General features: G+C 46.0%; 1 protein-coding gene across 2 annotated transcripts in view; it reads left to right on the top strand.

The window, feature by feature from the left end:
- The window catches only part of FBXO21 (F-box protein 21), a 42,443-nt gene extending 30,443 nt beyond the window's left edge, over nt 1–12,000 (top strand). For both annotated transcript variants that reach the window (XM_069081740.1, XM_069081739.1), the window contains 3 exons: nt 2,110–2,300; nt 4,103–4,260; nt 8,887–12,000. In XM_069081740.1, coding sequence (XP_068937841.1) covers nt 2,110–2,300; nt 4,103–4,260; nt 8,887–9,074 — 537 coding nt within the window. In that variant the 3' untranslated portion in view covers nt 9,075–12,000. The remainder of the gene's footprint in view (nt 1–2,109; nt 2,301–4,102; nt 4,261–8,886) is intronic.
- Nucleotides 12,001–12,368: the final 368 nt, after the last annotated feature.

Below are 12,368 nucleotides of genomic sequence, written 5' to 3' on the forward strand. Positions count from 1 at the left end.
ATTGGTTTGGTTTTGGTCACTAGAGTTAGGGATATGAGTCATGGGGGAAGGGGGAGAGAGAAGGCAGTCACCATGCAGATAGAGAGGAAGGGGAGAGAGCAGACGTGGCAGGACTGGTGGTTTGGAGCCTGAGTTGCAGGATGCTGAGGTTTCTAGGTGTGAGTCCATAAGCCTTTTGTAGTTTCCCATTTCTAAGCAGGAAGGCAGGTGGCACCACTAACATAAACAAGGTTGGGAAGTGGAGCCAGGCAGCAGCAGGGCAGCAAGCTCCCTTCGGGGCATGCTGCCCTTGGCGGGATATGGGGACGTCCGAGGGAGAAGGTGATGCGGGAGTAGAACACGAACAGGGAGGATGGGCAGCCTGCCTTTGAGGAGGGGAGCTACCCCTTTGGAAATCTCCCAGCAAACTCTAGATGGTCATTTCCCCAGAGGGTCATAAGGGCATTCTGGCTCTGAGACACCTTAGGCTAGGGGTCTCTGGAGTCTGAGGCGGCAGGGGGCAAAGGTGAAGAGCTGGGCTCCCCCTCAGGTAGGATGGAGCACTGAGGGGAGAAGCCAGCAGAAGACACAGGCCAGAGGGAAAGAATCACTCATGTCTGTAGCACACTTTAAGGTTTGCAAGTGCTTGACATAGAGCCTCTCACTTGATCTTCACAACCCTGCTCTTATTATCCCCATTTTACAGAGGAGAAAACAGTGGCAAACATAGGTGAAGTGACTTGCCCAGGGTCCCACAGCTAGGAGGTGTCTGAGGCAGGATTTGAACTCAGGTCTTGCTGTCTCCAAATCCAGTACTCCATACTCCGCATCTCCTCACTGCCAGAAGGAGAACCAGGAAAGTCTCTTACCACAAGAAGCAAGTGACCAGCTTTTTGGTTTTCAGAGGTCTTTCTCATCCTAAGATTAGGTTCTATTTCAGGAACTCTAATAACTAAAAACCTAGCTCAGTGATGCATGTCGAAGGCCTAGCCACCTTTATCTGCATTGTGTGTGTATAGGTCTGAGCTATGCAGGACTCGGTGACTAGCAGGGAAAAACACTGCAAAGTTCATTTCTCCTAAGAACCCTTGTTTTTCTCACACTGCATTTCCAACAAGCTGGACCTCCTCATCTAACAAGGGAACGTGATGTGCTGGCAGAATCCAGGGAGTGGTTCTCAGCGACAGATGACATTTTCCCCAGTGCTTACTTACACAAAAATCTCTATAATGAGGACAGTCAGGATAGGGCATAACCGCTGGCCTGATGTGAGACTGCTAGTTCTTACAAATACGGAGTCCCACATGGAGCCTGATGTTCACACTGTCCCTGCATCCCTTTCTCAGCCCCATCCAATCGGATCATTCCCCTTGTTGGAGTGTGGAGTCTAACAGTGGTGGCATCACTGTTCTATCTCCCAAATCCTCTGTATGGCAGGTTATTTTCCTTTTGCATGCTTAAAAAAAAACTGTCAGAGACTTTGGAGAGCATGTAGTTTAAAGCTTTGATTTTACAGATGGGGAAACTGAGGCCCCGAGAGGTACACTGGCTTTGGTACCTTCATGCAGCTGCTGAATTGCCAGCAGACTAATTCTTACTCCAGTGTTCTCTCCACTGCACCATGGTACCTACACATAATTCCCTAAACTCTCACACTGTGAGTAGGCTAAACACTAAAACACTCAGATCCTTGAGACTCCGCTTACTTCATTAAAAATCGGTCTCCTAGCCCATACTGAGGGCAGCCAGGTGGCACAGTGCTGGGCCTGGAGGCAGGAAGACTTCCTGCCAGAGGGAAACTTCCTGAGTGCAAATCTGGCCTCAGACACTTCTAGCTGTGTCACCCTGGGCAAGTCACTTACCCCTGCTTGTTTGCCTCAGTTTCCTCCTCTGTAAAATGAGCTGGAGAAGGAAATGCCACACCAGTGCAAACTCCACATGGAGTCATGGAGAGTTGAACCTAACAGTGCATTTAAAGTAAGAGCCATGAGACAGACGAGCAGCTTGGGCAAGACCAGCCCAGTCTGGAGTTTCAGGGGGCTGGCAGCTTGCCCTCCTTATTTGCCGCGTGTGCCCTGTTAGTATAAGACAACTCAGAGGCTGAATCCCACTCTTCTGTGACTATTGAAGGTCCTGGACATCCTGCAGCATATCCAGACCTTGGACCCCTCCCAGCACGGGGCAGTCGGCTACTTGGTGCAGCATACCTTAGAGCACATCGAGCGCAAGAAGGAGGAGATGGGGCTGGAGGTGAAGCACCGGTCAGAGGAGAAGCACCGTGACGTCTGCTACTCCATCGGGCTCATCATGAAGCATAAGAGGCGAGTGCATCGGGCCTGCTCCAGGGCGTCTCCCCCGCGGCTCTGACCAAGGACGGACAAGGCACAGCCACCAAGCCCCCAGAAGGGAAGATTGCCCACACTGCGTTCCTTAGAGGGGTCATGGGGCTTTAGTGTGGAGTGGGCGAGCGGGCGAAGGGGCTGCTGTCCTTGGCTCCCTCTGCACAGACGCAGACACACACACGCACACAGACACACGCACGCATACACACACACACACAGACACGCACACACGCTCAGAGACAGACACACACATGCTCACAGACACACTCACACACACACTCTCTCCCCCTCTGTCTCTTTCTCAAGAAGGGTAATGCTGAAGTCATCTTCTATACATAGGAGAGTAGACTATCTCATCTACCCATTTCTACTTTTCTTCTCTGCATTTCTTGACATTTTAGTAAGAACAGGCAAAGAGACTGGGCCTGAGATTTCATTGGTATAAAACACAGGTGGAGGGGCAGCTAGGTGGCGAAGTGAATAGAACACCGGCCCCGTTGTCAGGAGGACTTGAGTTCAAATCTAGTCTCAGACACTTGACACTTACTAGCTGTGTGACCTTGGGCAAGTCGCTTATCCCCAATTGCCCTGTGTTCCCCTCCAAAAACAAAAAATAGAGTTATAAAACAGGGGTGGAGAACCTGTGACCTCAAGGCCTTCTAGGTCCTTGGGTACAGCCTTTTGACTAAGTCCGAGGTTTACAGAACAAATCCTTTTATCAAGGGGATTTATTCTGTGAAGTTTGGATTCAGTCAAAGGGCTGAACTTGAGGACCAGGGCATAGGTTCCCACCCCTGGTATAAAGCAGTGAGGTCACACTCGGATAGAAACTGATCCCAGAGCAGCAGATTGACTTGGAAAACTACAAATTAACATCCATGTTGTATTGTATTTTTCTTTATTTTGTTAAGCATTTCCCAGTGACATTTGCCTCTGGTTTAGACCACTCTTAGGAGTTTTACAGGCCCCAGCTCTGGTGCAGAGAACTGCCCAGAGCTGTGGGAGTGAAGAGACATGCCCAGGGTCACAACAGCCAGTGGGTGTCAGAGGCTGCCTGCGCAGGGACCTGTCCCTGTATTCTTATAGAGGACAGAAGCGGTCAGGCCAGTCTGGAACTGACAAAAGACCAGCGTTGGTGATTGCCTAGTTAGCAGTTTAATATCAACCCCACGTTGTCTTTTTTAAAAATAAATTTACATGGCTTTGTACCTTTCCCAGTCTATTTCTGTCTCTCCTCCTCCCTGACATTGTCTTAAGGAGAGACCATTGTCCCAGAGCCAAGCCTTAATGATGTGAGTAAGTGTCCTCTGGCTTCTAGTCTTGAGCAGTGAAGCAGGCACTGAACAAGAGTGCTTCCTTTGGCTCTGCCCATCCCACCTTAAAATGCCTCCAAGACGCTCTGGTGGCCACTCACCTTCTGCACCTCCTGCCACTTGTCTCTGGCTTCTCTTGTGCCTTCAATTTCAGGGTAAAGTTCATTGATCTTGTATTTCTGCAGATGATGTCGTAGGTTCCCTTTCCCAAAAACTTTTTTTCTTGCTTTTTAAAAATTTTTGAGTTTATCAGTAAGAGGGTTTTTTTTTTTGTCAAAGTAAATAAAATGATAATACATGAAAAGAGAGAGGATTTATAGAGAGCAAGAAAGGTAATGCTGAAGTCATCTACGCAGGGAACGGCAAGGGAATTGGCAGGACTGAGCCGTGGCAGGGCTGCTGTGATTTCTGCCTTCTCTTTCCATGAGGGCTGTTTTTTTGGACCATCAGCTGTCCTTCTTCTTTTAGGTACGGCTATAACTGTGTGATCTACGGGTGGGACCCAACCTGCATGATGGGGCACGAGTGGATCAGAAACATGAACGTCCACAGCCTGCCTCATGGCCACCATCAGCCGTTCTATAACGTCCTAGTGGAAGACGGGTCTTGTAGGTATGCAGCCCAAGGTGAGTGGCTTCCATCATTGGCTACCCTTGCCCTGTGCACATAGGATATCTCTGTTGGGAACCACTTTTGTGGCTTGTTATTACTGTCCTAGGAGCCTTATAGGATGTATTTCAACTTGACTCAGAATGAAGCACCCTCTGAATGATAGAATGGTACATGGGAAGAAGCGTCCTGAAGTGCTCATTCTCCCCGGGACCCTCAAAGAAAGGGAGAAGCATTGTAGGATCCTGCAGGAGCTCAGTCCACTAGGCAGCCTGCATGTAGCTGTGTGGATGCCTGCTGAAGACAGTGATCTTGGGGAAGGAAAGCCCTGTGAAGAAGGGGGAGAGGCCTTGTGCAGAAGGTGGGGTCTGAGCTGGCCTTGAAAGAGGCCTTCAGGGCAGAGGATTCCAGGCCTGAGGGTGGCAATGAGTAAGGGGTGAAGAGGCCCACAGTGAGAGAGCAAAGGCAGGGAGGCCCTGAGGGCTCTGGAGGAGAGCTTGGAGATCATTTTATCCAAAGCCAGTGGATTGCATGGTTTCCCAGCAGGCCATGGTCATGCCTGAACACACTCACTTATTTCCTCATACCCAAGACTTAGCTGTGATTCAGAACACAATGGTAAATATTTCTGTAGTTTAAATATTTATATTAACTTTAAATCAAAGTCTCATCCAGGGAAAATGGAAAGGATTTTATTTGGGGGTTGTTTTTTCTTGTCCACGGTCTATCTAATTTTCTTGGCTTGAGCTTCCCCATCTCAAAAATAAATAAAATAACTGTGCAAGGGACAACACTGCAGGTTTAAATTTTTTAAACATCTTTGAAATCCCTGGATCACTTATGTCCTTAGACATAGTAACGGGGGACAGTGATGTTCAAAGAGGAGCAACTGTGTCATCAAAGCAACAGGCAAAAATAAAACTTTTTTTTTAAAGGAAGTTCTCAAGCACTAGCTGTCAGCAGCTTGACTTGCTTTCAAGGCCTGTCATTCACTATAAGTATCTCAGTTAGTAACTTTGATGCTTCCGTGGATCCCTGAGCTCATCAGTGAGTTCATCAGTGTGGTGGTCAGACTCCATCCACAGCCTCTCACCATGTACCCTTCTAAACCCTCCCTGGAGGGGTCAGGGCTTTCCTCTCATTCTCTGAACACTGGATGCCAGAGGGATTCATCACTCATCATTTAAGGTTCTTGATGTGACCAGCGCACCTTTTTCTCTGCTCCCTTCTGATGTGAGGACCAGTTTTTGTCAACTCTAATTAAAGTTCATTTACTTGTATTTATAGGACAGCTTGGGTGTCACTGTGGATAGAGTGACAAACCTGAAGTAAGGGAGACTCATCTTACTGAGTTCAAATGTAGCCTCAGACACTTACTAGCAGTGTGACCATGTGCAAGTCACTTCACCCTGTTTACCTCAGTTTCCTTATCTGTAAAATGAGCTGGAGAAGGAAATGGCAAACCTCTTCAGGATCTCTACCAAGAAGACCCCAAATGGGGTCACAAAGAGTCAGACATAACTGGAAAACAGCATGTGTATTTCTAGGTTTGTTCAGTTAAAATTTATTTCTGTACCAAATGTTCTTCTCTGATTGAATTTCTCTGCATGGCCCTAATAGTCTTATTACTATGAAAATGTTAAAAGCTTTGCAAATCTTAAATCCCTGCCCAAATGCTATTATCTATTATGGTTATGATTAATAGCTCAGCCCTGCAGGATCTATAATTTTCTCAGTGAGGGCACCCCGAACTCTTATTAAACTAACTCTGTGAGTCACTTTGGCCAAATGACTTTCATCACCATGTGTCGAATCTTTCGATAATGAGCTTTTCTGAACTTTCTCAGACTTATCCTTGGGTGACAGAGCCACATGCAAAACTTGTCCTGTTCAGTAGGACGCAGCATGGCTTGTACTATGCTGCTGAAGCTTTCTAGAACCCGGGGCCACCCTCTTGATAATGAGGATCTGCGAGGGCATTCGTGAAGGTGCCGTTAATAGGGACCTCCAACAATCCCTGCATCTCCTACTGAGTTAGACAATGGAATTCCTACTGGATGAATTTTAAATACATTAAAGTATATTAGTATTGCACAGGATCTATTTAATTTAAATAAGAGACCTAATCAAAATGAGAACTTTTTTTTAGCAACGAGAAGAGAAGCTTTTGCCAGCAGAGGGCACATTTTGCTACTTTTACAAATTCATAGTCTGTCAGATCTGAGAGAGACCTTAGAGAAAATGCATTCCGACTTCTTCCTCTATAGATAAGAAGGACAAACAGCAAGAAGATGGAAAAGGAAACTGAGGCCCCTCACTCCGTCTGAGAGTAGTCTTCCATTTCTACTCTGTCCAGACTCCTAATTGTTATACATCTCCTGAAATACAAGTGACTCTGTTACAGCTTGAAGGTTTCCCTGATCTTCCAAAAACCTAGTTCTCAAGTGGCCCCCAGAATTCTGCCTTCCTTTTCTTCCACGTGTCAGAGCCTCTGTGAAGGAGTCAAAAAGTCAAATGGTCTTTTTAATGCAGGGGAGCATTTCTCAAGGTTTTCTGGGCTGTCCATATTTTAAATGCTTTGGCATAATATACTATTATGCCTCCTTTCCTTGTCCTTCCCTTTCCCCAAATAAATACTTTAGGAAGCTTCCTCTTCTCTGTGATCTAAATCCTTCTCATTAGATCAATATTTACTTTCCCCCTCTGATTTCTAGTTCCTAGGGATTTGGTGTCATCATGACCAGCCACAGTCTTTGTCTCAGGCACGGAGCTGTGCCTCTCCCAGTTTCCTCAGTGCTGCTCCTCCTAGCCCTGCCAGGCTGCTTCCCTGGCAAGGGGCTTGAGCTGGGAAGTGCCTGGCAGCCAGGCCTGACACTTCTCTCCAGCTGCTGCCAGTAATGGGGAGAGAGCCCCTTTGTGGGCTCTTCTGTGCCCCTTTGCTGCTTTTGCCCCCCCAAACAGTGGCCTCTCCTCTTCATGTCTGCTGTCCATCCCAATTCCCAGGGCACCATCCACCTTGCCATCTAGCCAAGCAGTCTGTAAACGGCGTCATCAATAAGAAGCTGACTCTCTATACCCACCACCCCTCTACTCCTCCCAGGAAGTAACACAGCCAGCCAGCACGTTGCTGTCTAATAAAACATGAAGGAGACCAAAGCTATAAATTCTTGGCTGAATTACTAGAGAGAAACTAGAAATAAAGTCTGTTGGGATAAATTAACCACCTGAATTAACTTTGCTTTAAAGTGTCTGCCTGCTGTGAACAGAAGAGGCCTCTGTGGAAGGCAGGTGTAGGCTTTGTCTCTTGGTAGGACTCCTGATTTCCTTCCCCTTCCTGTCTTCCTGTCTCCCCTTTCTAAATTTGGAAAGCAGAGAATACAAGCAGAACATGAGCCCCAGCTTGACTTCCCCCGGCCCAGGATTTTGTGAAGGCCATTGGTGCTTTCAGAGACTTGTTATTGTCGTAGCATTAACACAGATTCTCTCATCAGAAAGAGAGTACCCATTGATATTGTTTTTAATTATGTGACTTTGCTTTGAGGAAATTTAGTCAGGCTCTTTAAGAAACACTTCACTTCTTCTGTATTGGAAACTAGAGTCTTCTTGATGAGGGAATGAAGGCATTCTGCTGGAGAACTGCCGAAAGGCCACCAGCTTATTGAGGTAGCTCCATGATACATCATCTAAAACCAAAACATTTTCATTTAAAAAGAAGCTGAGTTGTTATTGTTATTGTCATTTCCCAGCTTTGGCTCTCTTGGTCTGGCTGAGTAATTAGAAAATGGGAGAGCAAAGAGCCGTGGTTCTCCTGAGACAAAGAGTAGAGGCTAACCCTTCCTGGCTATAGATTATACGAGAAGCTTCTACATCTGGACTAGGAAGGCACCTCGGAAGCTCTCTGGCTAAACCCCCTCTTTTACAAATAAGGAAACTGAGGCATGGGGCTGTTAAGTGACTTGACCAAGGTAGTGTGTCAGAAGTGGGATTTGGACCCATGTTGTTTCCACTGTATGTTATGGCTATCTTGAAGCATTTGAAAAACTCACATTTTTCAATTCTGGGATCTGTGGGAGAAGTGGCCAGGATTGGGCAGCAGCACTCGGGAGAAGCAGACTGGCCTGGGAGGCGGGTTTGAGTTCTGCACCAGGAGGGAAGCACTTGCCCTCTCACAGCTTCAGTTTCCTCCTCTGTTCCATAGGGGTGATAATGTTTCTGTTAGAAAGCTCATAGGTTTGCTGTGAGGAAACAGCTCGGGAAACCTTAAGGCACGACAGCAGTGTTGTTAGTAGTGTTCTATAAGGCAAAGCCTCCTAACAATCAGAGCTCTCCAGAGTGAAAGGGGCCGCCTCAGGAGACTGTGACTTTGGGTAAAATCTGGAGTCTTCAAGCTTAGCCCCCCTCTCCCCCCCACCCAGGGCCCAGAGAGGCCCATCATTGTAGACTGAAGATCCAGCCAGTGTTCTCTGGCTCCAGATGGGGCCCAGGAACCACTGAGACAAGCACTCCTTATGTGCCCACAGTATAGCCTTGATGCCCTCTGAGGTCCCACCAGTCCTGCGAGAGGCACAAAGTTCTCCAGATAAGCTGCTGTGGAAAGGTCCATTTTTGTCACCAATGTTGATTTGCCTCTGTTCTTCCAACAGAAAATCTGGAATATAACATGGAGCCTCAAGAAATCTCTCACCCTGATGTTGGTCGCTATTTTTCAGAGTTTACTGGAACTCATTATGTAGCCAACACAGAGCTAGAAATCCGGTACCCAGAGGATTCTGAGTTTGTATGTGAAACAGTGCAGAATATTTACAGTCCCAAGAAAGAGGACAAGGAGTGAGGGTGGACAGCAGATGGTGGCTGAGTGTGTGTGCCCCTGCCCCAGTGGCTGCTCTCTCCTCTGAGGCCTGGCTTCTGGGAGCACACTGTCCCCATGGGCCTCGGGCTCCATCTCTAACCAGGAATTGCACTTCTTTACCAATGATCTTGGCTACCTTCTAAGTTAAATAGTCCTACTGCGTGCTAGCACTCCGAGACGAAGATGACATCACTGCCTCCAACACGAGCCAGCCTCATTTGGAAGGCAGGACAGTCAGTTGGGTGACGCGGCTTGTCCTGGGGAGATGATTTCTTAGGAATTATTGTTCTCAAGGTCATATGGTCAGCACTGTATTTAGCCTCTTAACCATTTTTTAAATCTTGTGCTTAATGTAGTTTGTGTCAATGAGGATTTAATTTTTTGAGCAAAAAGGGGCTCTATGTGTTTGTAAGAATTTTTTAATCGAATTTCCCTTGGAGTTGGTGCAATTGTAAGTCAAATTTGTCTTATTTATCCAAAAGTTTAATTAAACATTCGGAAGTTAACTTGTAAGTAATCCCAGGAATGTGGCTGGAAAGTACTTGGGCCTCTCTTTTCAGAGACCCTCGTTTCAGTGAGTTTAGTGGCCATTTGAACCTCCTTCCTGATCTTTGAAACCCAGGGATGGGAAGCGTCTTCTCTCTGCCATGTGAGGAGTCGTGGCCATTTTCCTGCTCTCCGTTCCTTCTCCTAGCTCATGGGTTCACTTGCGGTGGCTGTAGTCCAGTCCTATCGCATTAAAAGCTATTTCAAGAACACTTATGAGAGAAATGTGCTTTCATGAGTTTTTCTATATGAACTCAATACTGTTGCCTTTAAACTATTTAAATTTGGTAAATGAGACTCTTCTTCCCCCAGGAAGCAATCATTGCCAAGGGCTAGTTCAGTGATCTGTCACTCTCTCCAGCATGGATGAGTGTCCATCTACTGCCTAAAGCCAGTTAGGTGCCTTCTCATGACACCTAACCCATCCACCTCCACCCACCTAAAAAAGGCAGTCTGATGACCTGTCTCCCTTTGACCTGAACAGCCTGCCAGAAAAGGAGAAGGAAATGAGCTGCCTCATACCCCTTAGGAAGGGCCTAGGGCCAGAAAAGTGTCAGGACAAGCAAACTATAATTAAGTTGCTTGGGGAAAGTCTGGGATAGTGAACCAGTAGTTTACTCTTATCTTCTTTGAGATTTACTTAGCTTTGGAGACATCAAGCATTTACACAGTTAGTCACTTGTTTGATAGACTCCTGTGCTTTTCAAAAGCTTGGCAACCCTAAAATGAGCTTATGCCGTCTATAAGGGGAGCAGGTGCTGCTGCTGGAGTCAGCTTCTAATCCTTGTGCCTGTAAGCTTAAGGCATTGCGATTGCTGTAGTGAAAATAAGGCTGGGGGGCGGGGGGGCATTCTGCCCACTCCTCCACATTCTGGTTCTTGACTTGCATGCACTATTTCTCAGTGTGTTGATTGATGAATGTTTTATGTTTACACAATAAAACCCTGGGGACCGAAGCAGCCCCAGGGAAGGCCACTGGAGACCACCAGGTACTAAATGAAGGCCACGTAGCATTAGACAACCTCACGGAGACCATGGCCACGCAGCTCCCACCAGCTCAAAAAGGAGCTCTGGCCACTCTCCATGTTCCTCTTCTGTCCAGGCTGAAGGCAGGTCACTTGGACCAGAGTTGGAAAGTGTGGAAGTCAGTGATCTTCCAAGGAGACTCTTAGAGAGCCTGCCCTGCCTACGAGGGAGCGCTTGACAATGAAAGCTTGATCAGAACATGCTTGGTTTTGACTCTGCTGAGATAACTGTAAATATGTATTTAGACTGTTTTTAAATGTGCTCCTTAAGTGACCCTTCATTTGGTTCTAGGAAGCAGATTCCAGTTCTTAATGTAAGTTGTCCTTTGGGCACTTTATATTTTTCTAAAAGTCTGCTTTGGATCCAATATGCCAATAAATCCTAAGTTTCTCTTTAAAAATTGCCAAAACTTTTGTCCACTTTTAAGCAGCCTGTTACATTAATCTGTAAATAGAACCTTTACAGTGTTAAAAAAAATGTTAAATGTTTGGACATATTTTCATCCCTTTTCCCCAAGTGAATACAGACATTTGAATTTTGAGATATAATTAACAAATGCTTAATTTCATCCAGACTATCAACAAAGGTGACCTGCCAAATTTCACATCATGCCCATAACCTAGAAGTGACATGAGTAAAATGTCTCACCTTTTCTGACCTAAAAATGGCCAAAAAACACTGTATTCTGTACTAAACTTTGTACAACACTGGAGAGTAAAAGTGGGGTAACTTTGCATGTCTGATTTCACTGAAGGATTAATTTTTACAAGCCTGTGACTAATCATTCAGAATAAATGTTTGTAATGCAAAATTTTACAGCTTTTTAATTATCACATTGGGTGGGTGGGTGTCATGAAATAAGTGGTAGAAAGAGTAAGGCTTTGGTGTTCAGGCACATTTAGCACATTGCAGAAACTTGGTCAGTGATTCTTGTGTTCCAAACAAGCTCCCAGTCAGCCTCCCTCATGGCAGCAGGCTACAGCAGCAAGATTTGGATGGGAGGAAGTTAATCTTGTTGTTCTGATTGGTGTGTAAGTTGTAATTTGGTTCAATTCTGTCTCCCTTGCCTGTGTGATTGGTTCTTTCTATCAGGTCTTCAAAGACAGAGGCATTTTATTCAGAAAGTGCTGTTTATCAATCATTGTTACATTTTACCATGTCTCCGTAAATCTAAGTGTGTTTGTGGTGACAGGCACTTCCAAGTCTGATTGTCTCACTTGTGCAGTATTAAATAAAATTGTGTCAGCATTTACAGGCTCTTCTCTGTATCCCCAGACCCTTTGATCCCTAACATTAAATCATCGCTATTTGAGGTGAATAAAGGTAAAAGGTTGAAGCCCTGCCTTCCACATTTCTTAAATGCCTTTATTATGGCCCCAAGACAATATTGTGAAGTTACTAAGATCCAATGAACTCCCAATAGGAATTTCCTGTTTGTTCCTGTGTTTAAGAAGCAAAGACAGGGGGGCGGCTAGGTGGCACAGTAAGAGCATCGGCCCCAGAGTCAGGAGGACCCGGGATCAGTTCAGGTCTCAGATACTTAACACCCACACAAAAAGAACTGGGCGTGTAACTTTGGGCAAGTTACTTAACTCCAGTTGCTTTAAAAAAAAAAAAAAAGAAGCAAAGAACAGGGGGACACACCAAATGAAAAGCCCTCCCCACCAGATAAATGGTCCCCATTATGTTTAATGCTTTTTGCCT

Source organism: Petaurus breviceps, unplaced genomic scaffold, assembly GCF_028583685.1.
Source record: "Petaurus breviceps papuanus isolate PSGF00001 unplaced genomic scaffold, PetGlider_PUasm1.0 99, whole genome shotgun sequence".
In the NCBI taxonomy this organism is placed as follows: domain Eukaryota; kingdom Metazoa; phylum Chordata; class Mammalia; order Diprotodontia; family Petauridae; genus Petaurus; species Petaurus breviceps.